This window comes from Meriones unguiculatus, chromosome 12, assembly GCF_030254825.1.
Source record: "Meriones unguiculatus strain TT.TT164.6M chromosome 12, Bangor_MerUng_6.1, whole genome shotgun sequence".
Classification (NCBI taxonomy): Eukaryota; Metazoa; Chordata; class Mammalia; order Rodentia; family Muridae; genus Meriones; species Meriones unguiculatus.
Genome location: NC_083360.1, coordinates 97,322,530 through 97,344,991, shown reverse-complemented (window position 1 = coordinate 97,344,991; position 22,462 = coordinate 97,322,530). Strand labels below are relative to the sequence as shown.

Here is a 22,462-nt window from a genome sequence, read left to right as displayed (position 1 = left end):
CTTGCATAGGAGTTTTATTTAGTCCAGTCGAGGCTATAAAAAAGTAGGGATTTTCTTCACAAGAGATCTACCACTTAGAAAGAACAGGTCCTGGATTGGAGATGGTTTAGCAATTATGAGTGCTTGCTGCTCTTCAGTCTTGCAGCGGTCCTAAATTCAATTCCCAGCACCCATGTGAGTTACATAGTTCATGATACACCTATAACCGTTCATCTTCTGGTCTTGTCTTTCATACACAAACATGTAAATAACAAAGCTTCAGGCTTAAAAATAGGACCAGGCTTGGTGGTGCATGCCTGTAATCCCAGCAATGAGTTGGAGGCTAGCCTGGTCTACAAAGTGAGCCCAGGACAGCCAAGTCTTAAAAAAGGTTATAAAGGGGGCTGGAGAGACGGCTCAGAGGTTAAGAACACTGGCTGTTCTTCCAAAGGTCCCAAGTTCAATTCCCAGCAACCACATGGTGGCTCACAACCATCTATAATGAGATCTGGTGCCCTCTTCTGGCCTGAAGGTGTACATGCAGGCAGAATGCTGTGCACATAATAAATAAATAAATAAATAAATAAAGTTGCATGGTAGATTTCACTTTAAAAAAAGGGTTATAAAAGCATGTACCCAATGGTGGTGCTAGAAAAACCCTGTCTGTGGAGAGGAGGGAGGGAGAAAAGAAAAAAAGATTAAAGACATATAATTTAGGCATGCTTTCATGCCCTTATAGTCCCAGAATTTTGGAGGCAGCAGCAAGAGTTCAAGTACGTGTAGGTCAGTGTTTTTAATTGTGTTTGCTCCCTTGCCAGAGCTGGCCTTGGTATTCTCCCAGGGTGGCGAGAACTTGAGGCAGCTGTCCTGCTTTAGCTTCCCTGTGCTGGCACAGGTCAGGTGTTAAACCAGGGCAGATGGGTCTAGTTAGTCACAGAGTGAATATGACTTGCTATCCTTTTCCTGTAAAATTGATGGGTCAGGTGGGCACAGTAGTGTGTGGCCACATTGGCTACCTTGCGGGTTCTTCTTCCACTTCAAGCCCCTCGTGAATGAAGTCCGGGTAGGGACACAGAGTTCCTTGTGGCAGGTTTGCTCTTCCACTGGCAGGAAAAGTCCCCAGAATTCCAAAGGTCACACAATCACAGAAACTTTTCTGCAGCTGGCAAAAATCATGCACCTGCCAGACCACAAGGGAAATCATGTTCAACTGCTTCAGAGTAGCCGCATAGCCCCACGTGTGGGGTCAAAAAAAACATTCTCATAATAATGCTGTGCTTTAAAGAAAGCAAAACTCCAGAGTTTTCACCCCAATAGCGTATGGAATAAAAGGGGTTCAGGAGGAAGACAGATAGCTAATTTATGGCTAGCCTAGGGCTACATTGGTCCTGATTTCTCCAGGCTGGAAAAGTATGGAAAATAAAGTATTTACTATGAAAACAGGAGAGTTTTACTATGAAAACAGGGCAAGTACGTACTTTAATTCTGACCTACATCCAAAGCTTTCAGTGTCTTTACAGTTGGGAGCGCTGGTGAAGCACTTAAAACTGGCTGCCCTCCACTCTTTGTTAGTGTAGTGTAAAGCTGTGATTTTTGTTTCGTTAAAAGTCATGTTCTTGTCCAGGCTGTTGCAGTTTCGTGATGCTGGGGTTGAAGGCATAAGCCTCCCAGCCTGTCTTATAAAGATGTTTTAGTTTTTAATACGTTGTGCATAATTTTTTAATAGGAATAAAAAAATACGTTGTTGGCCTCATTATCAAGACGTCCTCTGACCCAACTTGTGTAGAGGTAAGAAAATTCTTTTATCAATTTTAGGTTTTAGTTTTGTGCTTGTGTGTGCACACTCAGGAGAGTGCATATGTACTGCAGCCTGGGTTTGGAGGTCAGCTCTCTCTCACCTTCCACCCCTCTAGGTCTGGGGATTGAACTCGTGTTTACACTGTAAACCATCACAGAAGCGCTGGAGATTAATGGCTTTTTAATTACATTTACTAAGAGTGTGAGCGTGTGTGGAAACACCTGGCTGTGAAGTTAGAGGACAACTCTTGGGAGTTGGTTCTCCTTCCATACACTAGGTAGATCCGGAGAATTGGACTCCGGTGTCAGTCGTGCTGGCAGTTGGCTTTGCATGCTGAGCCACATGACTAGTCTCCAGAGAATGGATTCAAGAAAGCAAAATTATTTAGATGTTTCTGCAGCTGGGCTGGGTAGCACATGCCTGTAATCCCAGCACTCCAAGGCAGAGGCAGGCAGGCAGAGCGAGTTTGAGGCTGTCCTGCTCCACAAAGCAAGTCCAGGACAGCCAAGGCTACACAAAGAAAGCCTGTAGAGTCTTGCAAGCATACATATTTATAATAGACCTATAACCATTTCTTTGTACTGTATTCTTTAGGCCTGTATTCATTCTGACCCCCCTTATTTTCTTCCCCAGAAAGAAAAGGTGTACATTGGGAAGTTAAATATGATTCTTGTTCAGGTAAGCTTTCTATTAGCCTCTTCCTCAGAAGATTAAGTGATTGCTACACTTAATTTTTGGACCTGTTGTATACATTTTCTCTATCTCATAGGCAAATATATTTTAAAAAAATATTTATTTGTATTTTTAATTAAGTGTAGATGTGTGTGTGTCTACCAGTGGGTATTTGCGTATAAGTTACCACAAAGGTCTGAGGCATTTAAAAACCCTGGACCTGAAATTAGAATTGGTTGTTACTGACATTGGCCCTGTGAGTTAGACTTAGGTCTTTAGTTAGCATCTGATAACATTTGACTGTGGTGGTAAGAATCAATAATTAAGCTGGGTGAACTGGTATATGCCTGTAATCCCAGCACCTCTGAGACAGAGGCAGCCTGATCACTGAGTTCGAGGCCAGCTTCGTCTGCAAAGTGAGTCCAGTACTACAGCCAAAGCCACACAGGAAAAACAGAAAAAACAAAAGACAATTTTAAGATAGCTGTTTAAATGGCTCCAGTGTGAACTGAATTGCCTGCTGGAGTTTCCCATTTCAGTGTAACTGTTGGGTTCATAGACGGTTTCCCTGTCACTGTACATTTCCCTTTCACATGGTCATGCCTCAGTCCCAGTTTACGTGTTCTTTCCTGAAACTTGGCATTCTAGTCAAGGCTCCATACATCTTAAACATCTGTACAGTCCTGAGTTTAGAATACTTATATTTAGCAGTTTTGTTCACTGACCCCAACAGGTCATTGTTTCTGTAGAATGTTTAGAATATCTTGACACTGTCTAAACTTCAAAAGTTAATACATTTCATCGGATTTTTAGTAGAAGATTCCGTTTCTGCTTGTGATATCTATCTACTTAAAAGCCTGTAAAGTATCCAAACTGTACTATAATTCAAGAACCAGGGCCTGGGCAGCATCAGCTCATGTAAGAGCACGGAGTTCAGCTTCAGCACTGCATTAGGTAATGTTAGGACTAGGTTATATCCAACAGAGAATGTCTGCTGTGTGTTTTCAGACAGCAAGGATTGATCTCGGGCCAGTGTGCTAGACGACCATTTTGACTAGCCACGAATCTGTCTTCATAACCTACTACCCTTTACCATTTAGTTAGATCTCAGGATTTTTGGGGTAGGTTATACATACCTCAAGCAGTTAATATCCATTTAATATTCATACACATTGGAGCCATATGTAATCATCAGAGTAACTGAATGGAATCTTTGCATATTGAAAGCACTCAATTTGTTTTATGTTCATGTGTAACGTAGAAAATGACACAATTCCTTCCTTATTACAAGGGAAGAAAGTCAGTAATAATTCTGGCGCTGAAGTTGTTTTGTCTTTGTCAAATGAAGTAAAATGAATGTTTCCTTTTTAATTTTAGATACTTAAACAAGAGTGGCCCAAGCATTGGCCAACTTTTATCAGTGACATTGTTGGAGCAAGTAGGACCAGTGAGAGTCTATGTCAAAACAATATGGTGATTCTTAAACTCTTGAGTGAAGAAGTATTTGATTTCTCTAGTGGACAGATAACCCAAGTGAAAGCAAAGCATTTAAAAGACAGGCAAGTAGTTATGTTTTAAATTATCTCATGCTATATGGAGCATAAATGGTTTGTAATGAAGTATCATCAGTGTTTTAAATTACTTGGAGGGAGGGGAAAGAGTGTGTGTTTGTGTATAAGGAGATGTCAAATGGCTGTGTGTGGTGGCACACGACTTTGATCCCAGGCAGAGGCAGACAGATCTCTGTAAGTTCGAGGCCAGCCTGGTCTACAAAGCTGAGTCCAGGACAACCAAGGCTACACAGAGAAACTCTTATCTGGAAAAAAATCAGGGGAGGGGGATGGCGTCAGGTGTCTCTCTGTCGCTCTAGCAGGTCTTGCCTGAAACCAGGGTTTTCTTTTCTTTTTTCCAAATCATGTTTGTGTTTTTTTTTTCCCTTAGCATGTGCAACGAGTTCTCACAAATATTTCAGCTTTGTCAGTTTGTGATGGTAAGTGGTTTTTAATTTTCTTCCCTTTAATATAAGAGTGAGAAGAAAGAGTATTTATAATATGATGTTTGTGTATCCAGGAAAATTCCCAAAATGCTCCCCTTGTACATGCTACCTTAGAAACACTGCTGAGATTTCTGAACTGGATTCCGCTGGGATACATCTTTGAGACCAAGCTAATCAGCACATTAATTTACAAGGTAAAGCCCGTATGTTTTACTTCAGCTTTTCTTCACTGATACTCTAACCACTGTCTTTGTTTTTGAAGTAAAAACTGTTTTCAAGATCTTTTGCATAAGGCTAGTAATCATTTGATCAGTCTTTAAAGCCTGGATTTGTTTGTTTGTTTGTTTGTTTTTGTTGGTCAGATTTGTTTTGTTTTGTTCTGTTTTTAGGTCAGGAATAGTGGTAGATGTAACCCCAATACTGTAGAGTCGTAAACTGAAATTCTTGTATTACGTTTGTTACTATTTGTGTATATATATGGGGGCTTAGATGGCTTTGTGGAGATGTCAGAGGACAACTTTGATGAGAGTTGGTTTGCTCCACTGTGAGAGTTGGAGTGATTGAACATTGGGTACTTCACCTGCTGGGCCATCTGAAAGGCCCCAGGTATAAGGATTTCAAATTATAAAGCAAGGTCTTTAATCCTTAATTTTGTTCAAGCAAAATGATTACAGTTTAATCTGTGTGAGCCACACCCAAATTGAAAGCTTTAATCCCAGCAATGAATCAATTTGAGACCAGTTTAGCCCAGGACTTCAGGACAAGGACTAGATAGTAAAGAAAAGCCAGCACTCCGGAAGCAGAGGCAGGCGGATCTCTTGATTTTTTAAGGCCAGCCTGGTCCTTTAAGAGAGTACCTGGCCTACAATAAGACCCTTTTTTGGGGGTGGGGGCAAAAAAAGTAAAGATGAAGACTGTAGATTGTAGTTCAGTAGGAAAAAGCTTGCCCAGCATGTCCAAAACAAGAATTCTTTGATGGGCGCAATTAGTGAATTGCACTCTTTCGCTTCAGTCACAGTGAGGTGAATCTGGTGAAATATTTTATATTATGTGAAAAAAAAAATCTGTTTACAGTCATTATTTTGTATGTAATTGCCCTGTCTGTAGGATCAGACTCTGGTCATCAGGCTTAGTGTCAATAAGTACTTCAACACTGTGGACATACAAGTTTCTTTACCTGAAAAGTTAGAATGCCATTTACTCCTGATGCTATTCATTCACAGACTGTTGCTGTGCATTGGGCTCACCTGACAAAGGTTGCAGGGGTGTTTATTTGAACCTTAGTAAAGGTGTCTTATTTTAGCCAGTTTGGCCCACACTTTTCTTTTCTTTTTTAAATAATTTATTCAGTTTTATGTGCATTAGTATGAAGGCATCAGATCCCTTGGAATTGGAATCACAGACAGTTGTGAGCTGCCATGTGGTTGCTGGGAATTGAACCGGGGTCCTTTGGAAGTGCAGACAGTGCTCTTAACCACTGAGCCATCTCCCCAGCCCCTGGCCCACACTTTTAATCTCAGCACTCAGTGGTGGAGGCACTTGAGGTAGAGGGCAGCCAAGGCTACAGAGAAACCCTGTCTCAAAGAAGGAAAAAAGAAATTACTGTAGATCAGTTTTTAATCTTTTATAGATCAACCACCAAAGGTATATCCGATATAGCTGAATTTCTCTATAATACAGCAATCTTAGTTATGTTAATTATCTCATAAAGACCTTAATTTGGGGGGGATGGAGAGTGGCAAGGGCATCACTGTTTAAGTTAACCTCAAATTTGAAGTGTAAGTGGATACTTTTTTGTTTTTCAAGACAGTTTCTTTGTGTGGCCTTGGCTGTCCTGGACTCACTTTGTAGAGCAGGCTGACCTTGAACTCACTGAGATCCGCTTGTTTCTGCTTCCCTGAGTGCTGGCATTAAAGGCATATGCCACCACGCATGACTTTTTTTTTTCTTTTTTGGGGTGTGGGGGTTATTGTCTATCTTCCTACAGAATATGTACACCACAGTGAAATGTTTTCTTTAGTGATCCCTTTGAACATTTAAACTTCGCTTATTTTACTTCCTGTCTCTGCATTTTAAATATTTCAAGTCAGTCAAAGTCAAACATGTAGTAGTGACCCTGAGAAAGTTACCAAACAAGTTTTCCCCCACGCCCAGGGCTAATGAGGATGCAGCTCACTTTGCTTGGTATGCATAGAGCATTAGGTTTGGTCCCAGCATCCCTGTGTGCACATGTGTCAAAGGTCAGAACTTTAGAGTCATCCTCAGCTAGAGAGCAGTTTTGAGCTGTGTCTGGGCCTGGTGAGATCCCATCTTAGAAGGAAAGCATAAGTGCTTCTGAGACATTTCAGTATTTTGAATGTGTGGTGTTTCTTTAAAATGTATATGCAAAAATAAGGATCTATCACCTACTGTTAGGCTGTATCCTTGCTTTTATGATTGCTAAAAGTGCCTTTGTTTTACTTTGTGGAAATGAGTTTTGACTGTGTGTGAATGTGTACCGTGTAAGTGCCTGGTGCTCTTTTCATAGAGGTCAGAAAAGGGAGTTGAATCCCTGGGACTTGTATACATGAGTTGCCATTGAGTGTTGGGAAGAGAATGTGCATTCTCTGCAAGAGCACCAAATGCTTTTAACCACAGCCAACTCTCCAGCCCACCTACCCCTGTCATTTTTAAATGAGATATTTGTGTTTAATTTTTATTTTTCTTTTAAAAAAATAGTTCCTGAATGTCCCAATGTTTCGGAATGTGTCTCTAAAGTGCCTCACTGAGATTGCTGGTGTGAGTGTAAGCCAATATGAGGAGCAGTTTGAAACTCTGTTTACACTTACAATGATGCAGCTAAAACAGGTATATGCCACTATCTTGAAAATTGTTTGAATGATTCTATCGCATTAGAAATGGTTAGATGATAACCAACAACACTGTCAAACAATGAAAAAGGTTGGGTTTAAGTTCAGCTATACAACAGTCAAACTAGGTCAGCCGTAGTGTGGTTCTATGGACAATATGTAACTTTAGGTGGAAGTTCTTTTTCTTCCCTGAAAGAAAAGGTTTTACGGGTACCATGTTAGTACAGTTCTGAAGGCTGATTGTTGGACAGGCTGAGCCTAACAGGAAGCTGAGAGCCTGATAGGACCAAGGTCCATTCTGCTGGCGAAAGTGTGAAAGAAGTGTTTAATATCATGCTGTATTACTGCCTGCCATAGGTTTTTTCTGTGTCTTGAGAAAAGGTCTTGATAAAAATTAAAAGAATATATTAGAGGCAATTGCCTGAGATAGCACAGCTTTGCATGTTAGTACTATCAGATGATTGTTCTCATTTTAAAGTTCATGCTGTTTTCTTGTGGTTTCTTAATACTAAGATTGATAATGGTTTTCAACCTGCAGATGCTTCCTTTAAATACCAACATTCGACTTGCATACTCAAATGGGAAAGATGATGAACAGAACTTTATTCAAAATCTCAGCCTCTTTCTGTGCACCTTTCTAAAGGAACATGGTCAACTTTTAGAAAAGAGACTAAATCTCAGGGAAGCACTTATGGAGGTAGGTTTGGTCCTGTTGTTTGATCTCTAAAAAAAAAGAAATGCTCCTAACTATGAGCCTGTTATGTGTGTAGATTTTGAGACGTCTTGTTTGTTCCCCACCTGTTTTTTGTTTGTTTGAAATTTGGTTCTCATGGGCCTAGACCTGTTGCTTTTTGTCTCTTGATTTATATATATTCCAGATACTTGACATGCACTAGAATGTATATGTGATCTTTTTAATACATATTTAATACATATTTGAGCATGTCATGAAAATTGTACTTTGATTATTGCTGTCTTCATGGTTGAATAATATTTCATTTTGAGAATGTACAACACTTGTATGCTACTGATAGGAAGTGCCCTTGTGGCATTTCCTTCCTCCCTCCCCTTTCTCCCCTTCCTTCCTTCCTTCCTTCCTTCCTTCCTTCCTTCCTTCCTTCCTCCCTCCCTCCCTCCCTCCCTCCCTCCCTTCCTTTCTTCCTTCCTTCCTTCCTTTCTGCATTTTCTTTTGTTGAGATGAAGGCCTTCAGTCCTGGTTTATATCAAACTCGTTTATAATAGGCCGTCCTCAAATTTTTGAGGGTCTCATCTCTGCCGCCAAGGGTGCTAGTATTCTGTGTTGTGCCATTACCTGCCACTACAGGACCCATTCGTGATATCGGGATTTCTGTCACGCAGACTGACCTCACACTTGTAGTTTTTTGAGGATGACATGTGATTCTTGATTTTCCTTCCCGTGTGCTGGGACTAGAGCTGTGAGGCCTGCTTTATATATTATTTATACAGCATTCTGCCTGCATACCAGATCTTACTATAGATGGCTATAAGCCATCATGTGGTTGCTGGGGATTGAACTCAGGACCTTTGGAAGAGCAGCCAGTGCTCTTAACCTGAGTCATCTCTCCAGCCCTTTTTTTACTCTGTTGAGATAGGGTTTTCTGTGTCCTTGGCTGGCTCTCCTAGACAAGGCTGACCTTGAACTCCGAGATTCACCTGCTTTTGCCTCCCAGGTGTGGGGACTAAAGACATGGGCCTCCACAGCCCAGCTTCAAAACGCTAATTTTTAATCTTGATTAAGTGGTGGAAAGCAACTTGGAGATTTGGTGGTAATACTATTTTAATTCTCCTTGTCTTAATGTGTAGGCTCTTCATTATATGTTGTTGGTATCTGAGGTGGAAGAAACTGAAATTTTTAAGATCTGTCTTGAGTACTGGAATCATTTGGCAGCTGAGCTCTACAGAGAGAGTCCGTTTTCTACATCTGCTTCTCCATTGTTATCTGGAAGTCAGCATTTTGATATTCCTCCTAGGAGACAGCTGTACTTGACTGTGTTATCAAAGGTAATGATGAAGTGGTTGGTGAGTGCTCTCATTGTTTCTTACAGTAGTTTTGATGGCTAACTGATGGAGGTAGAATATAAAAACGACAGTTTTTCCAGTTGGAGTTTTTAGAAGTTCGGTTCTTAAATTAGCAGCCTGTATCATCTGGGTTTATTAGTGTATGTTCATTGGCTATCACCTATTCAGTCAATATGACACAGAAAGTCTGTAAACCAGAGGTTGATTATTAATAAATAATTTATTGATTTACTGTTAAAATCATGTCAAGCTAGGTGGTGGTTTGGGCAGCGGCAGCAGGCATTTCTCTATTTGAGGTCAGTGTGCTCTACAGAGTGAATTTCAAGACAACCAGAGCTACATGGAGAAACCCTGTCTCGAAAAACAAACAAAATGTATCAAAATAGGGTTCTGAAATGTAGTGTTGCAGAGTTACCATTTTAAGTAATTTTTTACTTTTTAGACATTTTCATTGTATTGGAGACAAGATCTCTGTATCCACGGACCTCGGGGCCTTCCCAATGCTGGGATTAAAGGCCTGTGTCATCACCACACCAAGCTTTTTAAAACAGTGTAGGTGGATGGGTAGGTCTTAAGGAGTCAGGGCTGGCCTTCACCTCTTGGTCTTTATGGATTGGCCTTCTCAGTTTTAGAATTACAAGCATGTATGACTGTGCCTTATTTGAAAATTTGTTTTCAGCTTGGTAGCCAGTCCTAGCCTCTAAATAGTGAAGGCTCTGCTCCATGATAGGAGTACTGAGACTGTAAGAGTGTACCACCATGCATGACTGAGTCTTTTCTTTTACATTTTCCTGTCAGAATCAGGTTGACTTGTGTGGCATGTTAATAAGTATATGCTTTTAAATGTTTTACCAACTTTATATTTGACGTGGATATCAAATGTCTTAACAGTTTCTTTATTGATATGTAGGTCCGTTTATTGATGGTTAGTCGTATGGCTAAACCAGAGGAGGTACTGGTTGTAGAAAATGATCAGGGAGAAGTTGTAAGAGAGTTCATGAAGGATACTGATTCCATAAATTTGTATAAGAATATGAGAGAAACATTAGGTAAGTTCATAAGTGACAATAATTTGCTCTTTGTCATTTTATGCCCTATTTGTGAAAGTACTGTTTGGTCAAAGTTAATATCACTTGATCTCTCAGTCACCATATACTTATTAATATGCTGTTACACCTTAGCAAAGAAATTTTTTTCTTTAAGTTTTTGTTGTGAAACATCTGCAAATTTTTTTCTTTGTAGTTTATCTTACTCATCTGGATTATGTAGATACAGAAATAATAATGACTAAGAAACTTCAAAATCAAGTCAATGGTACAGAGTGGTCCTGGAAAAATTTGAACACACTGTGTTGGGCGATAGGCTCCATTAGTGGCGCCATGCATGAAGAGGATGAGAAGCGGTTTCTTGTCACCGTCATCAAGGTATGCCCCAGCATGGTGACGCAGGGCAGTGAGTAAGTGCGCTTGCTAGCTTGGCATGACCAGCTTGTCATCTTTTACAGGATCTTTTAGGATTATGTGAGCAGAAAAGAGGCAAAGATAATAAAGCTATTATTGCATCGAATATCATGTATATAGTAGGTCAGTACCCACGGTTTTTGAGAGCACATTGGAAGTTTTTGAAGACAGTAGTAAACAAGCTATTTGAATTCATGCATGGTAAATCTACTTTAATAATAACCTATTTAATTTCACTTCATTTGTTACTGAACAAAAATAAATAAATAAATGTTTTTGTCTTGGTAGAGACCCATGATGGAGTCCAGGACATGGCTTGTGACACCTTTATTAAAATAGCTCAGAAATGCCGCAGGCATTTTGTTCAGGTTCAAGTTGGAGAAGTAATGCCGTTCATTGATGAGATTTTAAACAACATAAATACTATAATTTGTGATCTTCAGCCTCAGCAGGTATGTAAGCCACTGTGCTAATAATGTGTTTAAGCTTTGCACGCACGCGCGCCTGTGTCCCTGGTGCCTGAAGAAGCAGAAGGAAGGCGTCAGATAACATGGAGCTGGAGCTCCAGACATTGATGGTGTGGCTGCTTGGGCTTGAACCTGAGTCTCTCGGGATATTGTGGCCAGTTCTGTTGAGTCACTACATCAATCCTTAATAGTGTATAAAAGTAGTGTGCTTGGAGGATGAAGAGGCTGCTTAGCAGTTAAGAGTGGCACTTCTGTACAGGACTATAGTTGGTCCCCAGTACCTACACGGAATGCTAATTACTCCCGTAACTCCACTTCCAGTGTTGGCATTTCCATCTTATGATTTCTTCAGTTATCTACACCTACAGGCATATAACCCCTTCATCCCACCTGTATACAGAAAATTAAAAATAAACAATTACAAATTGGAAAAAAAAAAAAAAGCCAGATGTGGTAACCCATACCTGCAATCCCAGCGCTCTGGGGATGCAGAGGACAGCCAAGGCTACACGGAGAAACCCCATCTCAGGGGTGGAGGGGGATGATTGGGAAAAAATAAGCCTTAATCGGTACAATCTGAGTATGTTTGTAATTTGTTTACACGTATTTTGCATTATTGGGACGGATGAGAGGATGAAAATAAATGATGTTTGCATTTAAAAACAGGTCCATACATTTTATGAAGCTGTGGGATACATGATTGGTGCACAGACAGACCAGACAGTTCAAGAGCATTTGATAGAAAAATACATGCTACTCCCCAATCAAGTATGGGACAGTATAATTCAGCAGGCAACCAAAGTAAGTTTTTCGTATGTGGCTTAGTTTTTTGTTGGGTGGTCGGCGTTGGGTTGGGTTGGGTTTCTTTTGTTCGGTGGTTTGTTAGTTTGTTTGATTTCTATTAAGGCTTAAGATGAAATGTGTGCTTCACACATAAGTCTTTATAAATGGGGGGGGTGCCCACTGTACGTGGAAATCAGGACGTCCTCAGGTGTTGCTCCTTTTTCACCTACTTCAGGTGTCCAGCCTGTGACTTTCTGGAGAGTATGTCTCCCTGGGAGAACAGACACTTTTTGCTAAGCCCAGCTTTAATATAAGTTACTCCTAGTGAGCTTAGGCCCTCAGGATAACGTGGCAAGGCCTTAACTCAGAAAAGCCGTTTTTTCTTTCATGTGTGTTTAAACAATTGAAACATTATAGAAGGCAGGCTTGGTAGTTATGCAAGTATAATTCTTGGCAACATAGCAAGTTGGTGGTCAGCTGAGATCCAGAAGACCATTTCTCAAAGTAAAAGCAGGGCAAAATAAAAAAGAGACTTTTCTCTTGAGTGGGGTTATATTTGAAACAGTTTACTTGTGGAGCCCTACCTGTCTTGAAATTCATGTGCCTCCCATGTGCTGGGATTAAAGATGTGTGCCACCATGGCTGGCTTTAGAATATCCTTCTATTTTGATCTTAGGGTGAGAATATTTCACATGTGTTTTTGGGTGTGAGTTTTAGGTTTGATTAGGTAATAGGGATTAAGCCTAGGACTTCATTTGCAAAACATACTCTACCACTAAGCCGCAACCTAGGCCCTGTATTTGTCTTTGAGATTACAAGTAAGATGAAGGCTTCAACACACGTGGTTATGCTTTATTTTGATAATTTCAGAATGTTGATATCCTGAAAGATCCTGAAACAGTGAAGCAGCTGGGTAGCATATTAAAAACAAACGTGAGAGCCTGCAAAGCTGTTGGACATCCCTTTGTGATTCAGCTTGGGAGAATCTATTTAGACATGCTTAATGTATACAAGTGCCTCAGTGAAAATATTTCTGCAGCTATTCAAGCAAATGGTGAGTGATTCTGGATTCTCGGTAGTAAAAGTCCCCTGTGTAAAAATCATTCTGTTTTCATTGTCTTTTTGCACTTCTCACATTTAAGCAAGCGTGGGTGTCTCGCTTATCAGAAAGTCCAAGACCATTTCTCAGTAATTTGTTTGCTTACCTAATTAAGATTATTCTTGCTTGCCTACAGGTATAGTTCATTCTGGACAGCTATCTTGCTGTTCCCACTTCAGACTTCTGTCTTCTCTTAGTCCCTTTTCCCCAGTAAATTGTTGTGAGGGTTCAGCTTTTTAAATGGTCAGTGGAATGTTAACATCTGAAGTAGATATTACTGTCACCGTTGCATGCTATCACGTTAGCTTATGTTTGGTTGGTTTTTTTAGGTGAGATGGTTACAAAGCAGCCATTGATTAGAAGTATGCGGACAGTAAAAAGGGAAACTTTAAAGTTAATTTCTGGTTGGGTGAGCCGTTCCAATGATCCTCAGATGGTAAGATGTTTTTTCTTTTGGTCACACATTCTCACATGTCTACATGTATTATTACTTAATTATAAGTTATTTAAGCATCTGTCTTTAGGGTTATTTCATACCGTTATTTGTTGGACTACATTTATAGTAAAACAGTAGTGATTTAGATTTCTGAAGAAATTTCGTGTTTGCTACAGAAGATGGTAATAGATAACAATGGGTCTTTTAGACTGGAAAGATATCTGTAGGGATCAATTTATTAGGTTGGTAAGATTAAAATCTTTGGTCACAAAAGGTCAGTGGAATTCGTGTTACATATCGATCACTAAAGAAGTCCAGGCATATGGTAGATAAGCTTCTAGCTACTACTATGGTGGCTTTGCGGTCCGAATATAAGATTGCAAGTTAAGGCTTTTGAGCCATCTTGACAGCCCTCATCTTGAACTTTGATGGCGGTCAGATTAAGAGAATGTCCTTACTTCAGACAGTTAAAATTACATAACCCTCTTAGCACATTGTTCCGAGTAACCCTTCAATCAGCGGCCCGAAGAAGAGGACCCTTTTCAGACGCGTGTGGTAGCTGCACTGCTTGTGAGCCAGGAACATTGAAAGTGGAGCAGCTGGCCCATGGCTGAGGGAATAAAGATGTTTTCTGCCAAGTCTCAGCGCATTCCATCGCTGGGACGCATGTGGTGGAAGGAGAACCAACTCCTACAAGTTAAACTCTGATTCCACGTACATGCTGTCATTCATTGTGTACACAGAAGCTAACTTAGCTTGAGACCTAACTTGGGTATTTATATCCCAAGATCTGATATGCTTGTAGGACTGAAGTACAGGTTGTCACACATGGGTAGGCAGCGTCTACTTGATGGCATGAGTTTCTGTGCCATTGGCACAATAGCGAGAGCTCCCTCAGCACCTTCACTTCGGCGTGGAGAGTGTCACTGCCACCCAAACCCAGTTTACTCAAACTTAGTGGTGGCGCGTGGGCTTAGGTTTTGCTGAAGGAGGCAGAGAGAGGAGGAGAATAACGGGTCTGAGGGCAGCTTGGGTTATACATTTAGAGTAGGGGTGGCGCGTCTTCCTTCGGGAGGCAGAGGAAGGACGGGCAGTTCTACAGAATGAGTTCCAGGGCTATCCAGAGGAGACACCAGAAAGAAATGGTGCCCCCCCCCCCTTTTTTTTTTTTTACTCCATTGAACATTTTATACTGAGAATGGCAAATGAAAGAACAGTTCCAAGAAAATTGAGCACAAAGTGGGTGAATGGGAGTAGCTGGGGTGTAGTTAATGAGTGTGTGTCACTGCTTTAATAGTATGTAAGGAACAAGGGAATGGCGTGTTTACGGATTCCCAGACTTGAAGGCTGTAATCTTCAGGGCCTTCCCAAGCCTTGTGCTTGGGGACATTACCCAAATATCCTGTCTTGTTCTTCTTTGCTGTTTGTAATAGTGGTGAGCAAGTATTTCTTATGTGCTGATTAATTTGATGATTCTGGGGAGCTCACTTAGGGACTAGCACAAGGTAAGACATTCTGATACTGAAGAAAACCTGTTAGAGCCCTTGGGAACCTGTGGCAACATGAGCTTAGGGTCTGGCTACATGAGATTCAAGGCTATATTGAAATTGTCCTGTATCTCTGACCACTGTTGATACTGACTTTACTGTTTTCTGTTGCTGAGATATTTCAGTGTGCCATCTCAGCAGACTGGTGTGAAATACAGCTGACAGTAGTAAGAACTTTTTTCCCCGAAACAGGTAGCTGAAAACTTTGTTCCTCCTTTGTTGGATGCCGTTCTCATTGATTACCAGAGAAATGTCCCAGCTGCTAGAGAGCCAGAAGTGCTTAGTACTATGGCCATTATTGTCAACAAATTAGGTGGACATATCACAGCTGAAATACCTCAAATATTTGATGCCGTTTTTGAGTGCACATTGAATATGATAAATAAGGTAGGTGATTTGTGTTTTTATTATATAACAGAAGATTTTGTAGTATGTTCTGTACTCTCAAATATATAAATGACATTTTAATGTGTGATTTTAAAGCCCTAAAATTAGGCTAAAGACTGGTCATGGACACATACTTTTAAATACCCAGTGCTCAAGGGTTAGAGGTGGGTGGGTCTATGATCTCCATAAATCCAAGGCCAGGTTGGTTTACATAGCCAGGGCTACACAGTGAGGCCTTGTCTCACTGTGGGTGAGGTGGGGATTGAAGCTGGGCTGAAGCTCAGTATGGCATATCATTTAAAACTTAGTGCATATCACATGTTCTGCTGGGTGGTTGTAATAGTTTCAAGGTGTAATGGGATAAAATAAAATTATTACTACTAAAAATAAATTTGATAGTAATGTTTTTAAAAGTTCTTCCAAACAGATCCAGAAAGACAGGCATAGTATGTACTCACTTTTTAGCCATATAGTGCAGGATAGACATAATTCACAGACCCAACGAAGATAACAAGGTGGATCCAAGGGCAGATGCTTAAATCACACTCAGAAAGGGAAATAGAATAGACAATGGAAGTGGCTGAAAAGAGGAAGCAAGACAGGAGGCTAACAGATGCTGAGAAAAGTGGGAGGAAGGATAAAAGGAGCTGGAGTGGATAGGAGCTCCACACGAAAACCAACAGAGCCAACTAACCAGGGCCCAGAGAGGCTTCCTGAGACTGAAGCACCAACCAAGGACTATGAATATACTGGACCCAAGTCCCCTAGTAGCAGACAGTCAGCTGAAGCTTCATGTGGGCCCCTAGTTAAGGGAGCGGGGTCTGTCTCTGACATGAACTCTGTTGTCTGCTTTCTTATCACTCCCCCCTGACAGGTCTGCCTCTTGAGGCCACAGAGGGATTGGACTTGATAAGTCCTAAATTGACTTAATGAGCAGGGGTAGTAGGTTATCTGAGGAATGGGGGAGGAGTGGGGAAGAGGTAGGAAGGATGGGCCTATGATTGGGATGTAAAGTGAATAAATAATTTTTTAAAAAATGTTCAGCTGGGTGTGGTGATACACCTATAATCCAAGCATTTCAGGAGGCAGAGACAGTCAGATCTCTGTGAGTTGGTGGTCAGCTTGGTCTGCAAAGTGAGTTCAGGACAGCCAAAGGTACACAGAGAAACCCTGTCTCGAAAAAAAAAAAAAATTATTTCTCATGGATTATAGCACACACAAAGATCTTAGGTGGTGGGGATTTGGGATTTCAAGACAGGATTTTTCTGTCCTGGACTTGCTTTGTAGACCAGGCTGGCCTTGAACTCCGAGAACCAACTGTTGGGGCATTACAGCCCCGAGCCCAGTGGTACTTAACCCTTTAAAATACAAATCCTACCTTGGGATGGTACATATCTTTAATCCTAGAAGCAGGCTGGTCTATGAGTTCTAAGCCAGCCTCTGGTCTACAGAGGAAGTTCTAGGACATTCAGGGCTATACACAGAGAAACCCTGTCTTGGAAAACCAGTGGCATGGGATGGGATGGGATGGAATGGAATGGATGAAAAATAAGCAAATCTTAAAATTCGGGGTTTTCCTTGGGCAACTCTAAATGTGCATGTAAGTGCGGGCTTGCTGTTTTCCATCCCATAATAAGACACTGAACTGTGACTTCGTTCTTTCTTTTAGGATTTTGAAGAATATCCAGAACACAGAACAAACTTTTTCTTATTACTTCAAGCTGTCAATTCTCATTGTTTCCCAGCATTCCTAGCTATTCCACCTGCACAGTTCAAGCTTGTTTTGGATTCTATTATTTGGGCTTTTAAACATACTATGAGGAATGTTGCAGATACAGGTAACTACATAGTTTAACTCATTTGCCTGATAAACCAGAAATATACGCAAAGTCCTACTCGGTCCTGTTTGATTCCTAGGGTTCCAGTCAACCAGAGGCCATCCAGGCTCCATGGCTGTTTTATTTACGTTTATTTATGGCACGGGTGTGGTCAGGGGTTCTCTGCCTTCCTGAACTGTTAATATAGTTCTTCATGTTGTAAATCCCCAACCATAATTATGCTGCTGTGAATAATTGTAAATACCTGTGTTTTTCTATGGTCTTCGGCAACCCCTTTGAAAGGGTCATTCAGTGCCCTTGGGGTGGGGACCTCCCAGGTGAGAACCACTGCTGATGATTTATGATGGCTGCATTTGTGTATATGTGTGTCTTTTCCCCGCACCCGTGCCAGGAGCCTGTGGGAGCCATGGGAAGGTGTTGGGTGCCATTGAAGCAGAATGGTTTAGAGTTGTGAGCCAGTGTGTGCGGGTGCTGGGTCTTCTGCAGGAGCACCGAGCACTCTAAACCTGCGGACCTCTGTCTAGCTCCCATTTGTGGTTTTCATTAGGGTCTCATGTATTCCAGGCTAGTCCTCCAACTTAACAATTTTTCTTATCTCTATTTCCTAAATTCTGCACGTGCTGGCAGTGTGCAGTTAAGGTGCATCCTAGACTTCTGTTTTTATCTATAGGTGTTTTGTCTGCATGTATGTCTGTGTGCCACTCATGTCCCTGGTGCTCACAGAGGCCAGAAAGGGCCAGAACCCTTATAACTGGAGTCCTAGATAGGTATTAGCTGCCTTGTTGGTGCTGGGAATCTCCCCGGGTCCTCTGGAAGTTCAGCAAGTGCCCTGAGTCTGTGATACACTGTAACCGCACTCTGGCTTCTGTTCTCCACCTTTACTTTTACGTAACAAGAGGCTTAAAATGACCCAAACAAATACCAGATGGGGTTGTTTGTGCCTTCGGTCCCAATGCTAGAGAGGTTGGAGTGGAGTGACCTGCCTCCAGCTGAAGGCCAGCCTAGTTTACAGGGCAGGGCTCTGTTGTTCTTAATTTTCATTAACAGCTGATTCACTTTGTATCCAAGCTGTAGCCCCTCCCCATCTCCTTCCAATTCCACCCTCCCTCTCTCTTCTCCTCTGCCCCTCCCCCAGTCCACTGATAGAGATTGCCCTCCTCCCCTTCCATCTGACCCTCGGCTATCAGGTCTCATCAGGACTGGCTTTTTTATTGTCTTCCTCTGTGGCCTGGCTAGGCTGCTCCTACTTCAGGGGGAGGTGGTCACAGAGCCAGCTACTGAGTTCATGTCAGAGACGGCCCCTGTTCCCATTACTAGGGAACACTCTTGGACACTGACCTGCCGTGGGCTATATCTGTGCAGGGGTTCTAGGTTATGGCCATGAATGGTCCTTGTTTGGAGGATCAGTCTCAGACAAGCCCCCTGTGCTTTTCTGAGAGTCACCTGGCATGGTGTATATGCACTGGAGAGGCAGAGTTTGAGGCCAGTCTGGTCCTATAGTCACAAGTTCTGGCCTAGCCAGAAACCCTGCCTAAAAAAAAAAAAAAAAGATTAATTTGGACATGTGATGGTGGACAACCCTGCAGTCTTAGCACTTTTTTGGGTGGAGAAAAAAAATTGCCACAGGTCAGATCCGAGCATGCTCACAAATGCCCAACATTGAGACCATCTCACATAATAAATATGTCTAAGAAAAAGAATACCAGTAATTATACTTTAAAAATATGTTAATCGCTAATGATTTTCTATTAACTTTAGGCTTACAGATACTTTTTACACTTTTACAAAACGTTGCACAAGAGGAAGCTGCAGCGCAGAGTTTTTATCAGACTTATTTTTGTGATATTCTTCAGCATATCTTCTCTGTCGTGACAGACACCTCACACACTGCAGGTAAGAATGGAGCCCACTGAACTTCTCCGTGTTCTTGCCGTGTTTCATCTCTGAATTAATAAGTTTCTTCCACTCAACAGGTCTAACAATGCATGCATCCATTCTCGCATATATGTTCAATTTGGTTGAAGAAGGAAAAATAAGTACACCACTAAATCCTGGAAATCCAGTTAACAACCAAGTGTTTATTCAAGAATATGTGGCTAATCTCCTTAAGTCTGCATTCCCTCATCTACAAGAGTAAGTGATTACTATTACTCCATGGGGTGTGTATGGGCGGGTATGTGCATGTCGGTGCAGGTTCAGGACAGGTGTCCATCCCTCTCGAGTTAAAGGCACAGGGGGCTGCCCGGCATGGACGCTGGGATTTAGACTGGTGTCCTTGGGACGATCAACATGAGCGTTTACCACTAAGCCATCTCTCCTGCATTTAGGTGATTTTTAAATACATTTAAATTTTTATGCATAGTTTAGGTATGGATGTGAGCCTGTGTACTGTGTGAAGGTCAGAGGGCAAGAGGGCAGTTAGTCCTCCTCTGCTGGGTCTCCAGTCCTCAGCTGCCAGGCTTTACTGCAAGTGCTGTAACAGGTTGAACCTCTTCTCTCTGGTCCTGCATTTTTTAAAATCTTCTAAGTTTTTAATTTGGCAGTTGTGCAAGGTATAAACAAATAGTCTTAAAAACAGTACTTTAGATGTTTAGTTTTTAAAGGTTAATTTTTTGTTTTTGATTTGCAGTGCTCAAGTAAAGCTCTTTGTAACGGGACTTTTCAGCTTAAATCAGGATATTCCTGCTTTCAAAGAACATCTGAGGGACTTCTTGGTACAAATAAAGGTATACATTTATTATTTTAAGGTTTTTCTTTCTGTTTTTTTTGAGTCAGGTTCCTGTCTGGCTTCAGCTTCTGTGCGGGTGAAGCTGGCCTTGAGCGCAGAACCACTTGCCTCTGCTTCCCATGGCCTGGGATTCGAGGGGTGTTAATGTGTTGATGCCTCTGTGCTGGTGTTGGAGGAGGGTTGTGGAGCACCCCGCAGGGATGCTGCTGCTTGCAGAACTACCCTGCAAGGTCCAGCATATTCCTGTCTGCAGTATGTGACTGTGATATTTTGGATTATATATCTTTGTGTACATTATAGTCAAACATTCTACTGAGCTGCATCCCCAGCAATCTCCCAGTGACTTTCCCCCACTCCACTTCATTTTTTCTTGTTTTGTGTAGCTCTGGCTGACCTGGAACTTAAGGAGATCTGCCTGCCTCTGCATCCTGCTGCACCACACCTGGCATAGATCTCATACATTTTAGTGGGCCTAATAAACATGTTGATAGCCCCTTTTTAAAGAGTTATGATCACCTTTTGATTCTATTGCTGTTTATGCATTCAGCTTGGGGGGAAAGATTTTGCCATTTTGCTTTTGGTTATGAGTCCTTGCTCTAGCCCTCTCGTTTCTGAGACAGGATCAGGGTATGCTGCTTGGTACCACCCTGGGAATTTAAGCAGCCTACCCACCCACAGTTGCCTCCCGAGTGCTGTGAATGTGTGTACCACCATTCTAGTCCTTCCGTAATCCAGACAGTGCTTGAAACCCAGGGTGCTACTAAACAGACCCAGGGCATGAGGCTTCTACAGACTGTCCCTGAGTTCATGTCAGAAGCTCGTGTCCAGGAAATCATTGAGTTCTGAACGCAAAGAATATGAGAATGCTTTGAAGACCCTGACACTGAGAATATTTGAGTGAACTACAGTTTCCAGGATTACATGCACATTAATAGTATTTGATGTGGGATAACACTGCAGTATTAAGGCTCCCACTCTGAAGTTTTGTTTTTAAATTAGCCTCTAACTGTACTAATGCACTTCAATTATAAGTCCAAGTGACAGATAATTTATCTTTCTATTGCAATTGGCTAAATACCTACTTGTCTACCCCCAGTCCCAGAGGCAGCTTGAAGTTTTATTACATTTGACATCTCAACTGTCTGTTCACAGGAGTTTGCAGGTGAAGATACATCTGATCTGTTTTTGGAGGAAAGAGAAACAGCCCTTCGACAGGCTCAGGAGGAGAAACATAAACTTCAAATGTCTGTACCTGGGATTCTTAATCCACATGAAATTCCAGAAGAAATGTGTGATTGAAATCTGAAGTCATGCTAGGCTTTTTCTCTCTGCAACATTTGTTCACAGAAGAAAACAGCATATGGATTATTTGTCGACCAAAATGATGCCAATTTGTAAATTAAAATGTCACCTAGTGGCCCTTTTTCTTATGTGTTTTTTGTACAAGAAATTTTCTGTGAAATATCCTTCCATTGTTTAAGCTTTTGTTTTGGTCATCTTTATTTAGTTTGCATGAAGTTGAAAATTAAGGCATTTTTTAAAAACTTTTACTTCATGCCCATTTTGTGGCAACGCTGGGGGGAGGAAGTAAATTTGATTTGAAAATATACTTGTAAATTCTAATGCAAAATTATAAAATTTTTCTTGTAAACAATACCAATTTTAATTAGGGAGCATTTTTTTTCTAGCCTGTATCTCGGTCTAGAAGAAAAGTAATGAGTAAAAGCAATTGCGTTAAGAGGGTTATAGCTGCACTGTCTGGAGTTGGCTGTCTCCAGACTACATGTGTTAAGTCTGTGTGTCACGTTTGCAGCAAGATCATGTGCATATCATCCCATTGTAAAGCAACTTCAGAAGTATGGGAACAGTTAGTTATTTTACACAGTTCTTTTTGTTTGTGTGTGTGCTGTCGCTTGTCGACAACAGCTTTTTGTTTTCCTCAATGAGGAGTGTTGCTCATTTGTGAGCCTTCATTAACTCGAGAAAAGTGAAATGGTTAAAAATATTTATCCTGTTAGAATAGGCTGCATCTTTTTAACAACTCATTAAAAAAAAAAAAAAACAACGAAGAAAACAAAACTCTGGCTTTTGAGATGGCGTATACTAATTTCCATTGTTTACCAAGCTGTAGTGCTTTAAGAACACTACTTAAAAGGCAAAATAAACTTGGTTTACATTTATTTTCCCTTCACTGACTTAAAATTATTCCTACATTCATGAAGGTGATTTTATTTAAGGATTGTAGTATTTTTATTTGACATCTGGTTCTTGTGAAGAAGGTTCTTAGCTGGTAGTGGTGGTGCACGCCTTTAACCCAGCTCCGGGGAAGCAGAGGCTGGTGGGACCCTGGGTGTTTACATTGATAGTCACTTCCAGGACAGCC

The 22,462-nt window shown here is 41.3% G+C and overlaps 1 protein-coding gene across 2 annotated transcripts in view; it reads left to right on the top strand.

Annotated features, from left to right (window-relative positions):
* Window positions 1-22,259, top strand: part of Xpo1 (exportin 1) — a 42,306-nt gene extending 20,047 nt beyond the window's left edge. For both annotated transcript variants that reach the window (XM_021626644.2, XM_060365156.1), the window contains 21 exons: window positions 1,706-1,767; window positions 2,411-2,455; window positions 3,827-4,008; window positions 4,391-4,439; window positions 4,520-4,639; window positions 7,164-7,292; window positions 7,833-7,991; window positions 9,119-9,316; window positions 10,245-10,383; window positions 10,577-10,758; window positions 10,839-10,995; window positions 11,083-11,246; window positions 11,928-12,062; window positions 12,915-13,098; window positions 13,473-13,579; window positions 15,319-15,513; window positions 17,183-17,351; window positions 19,110-19,244; window positions 19,325-19,484; window positions 19,981-20,077; window positions 21,232-22,259. In XM_021626644.2, the coding sequence (XP_021482319.1) occupies window positions 1,706-1,767; window positions 2,411-2,455; window positions 3,827-4,008; window positions 4,391-4,439; window positions 4,520-4,639; window positions 7,164-7,292; window positions 7,833-7,991; window positions 9,119-9,316; window positions 10,245-10,383; window positions 10,577-10,758; window positions 10,839-10,995; window positions 11,083-11,246; window positions 11,928-12,062; window positions 12,915-13,098; window positions 13,473-13,579; window positions 15,319-15,513; window positions 17,183-17,351; window positions 19,110-19,244; window positions 19,325-19,484; window positions 19,981-20,077; window positions 21,232-21,378 (2,915 nt within the window). In that variant the 3' untranslated portion in view covers window positions 21,379-22,259. The remainder of the gene's footprint in view (window positions 1-1,705; window positions 1,768-2,410; window positions 2,456-3,826; window positions 4,009-4,390; window positions 4,440-4,519; window positions 4,640-7,163; window positions 7,293-7,832; window positions 7,992-9,118; window positions 9,317-10,244; window positions 10,384-10,576; window positions 10,759-10,838; window positions 10,996-11,082; window positions 11,247-11,927; window positions 12,063-12,914; window positions 13,099-13,472; window positions 13,580-15,318; window positions 15,514-17,182; window positions 17,352-19,109; window positions 19,245-19,324; window positions 19,485-19,980; window positions 20,078-21,231) is intronic.
* The last annotated feature ends 203 nt before the right edge of the window (window positions 22,260-22,462 follow it).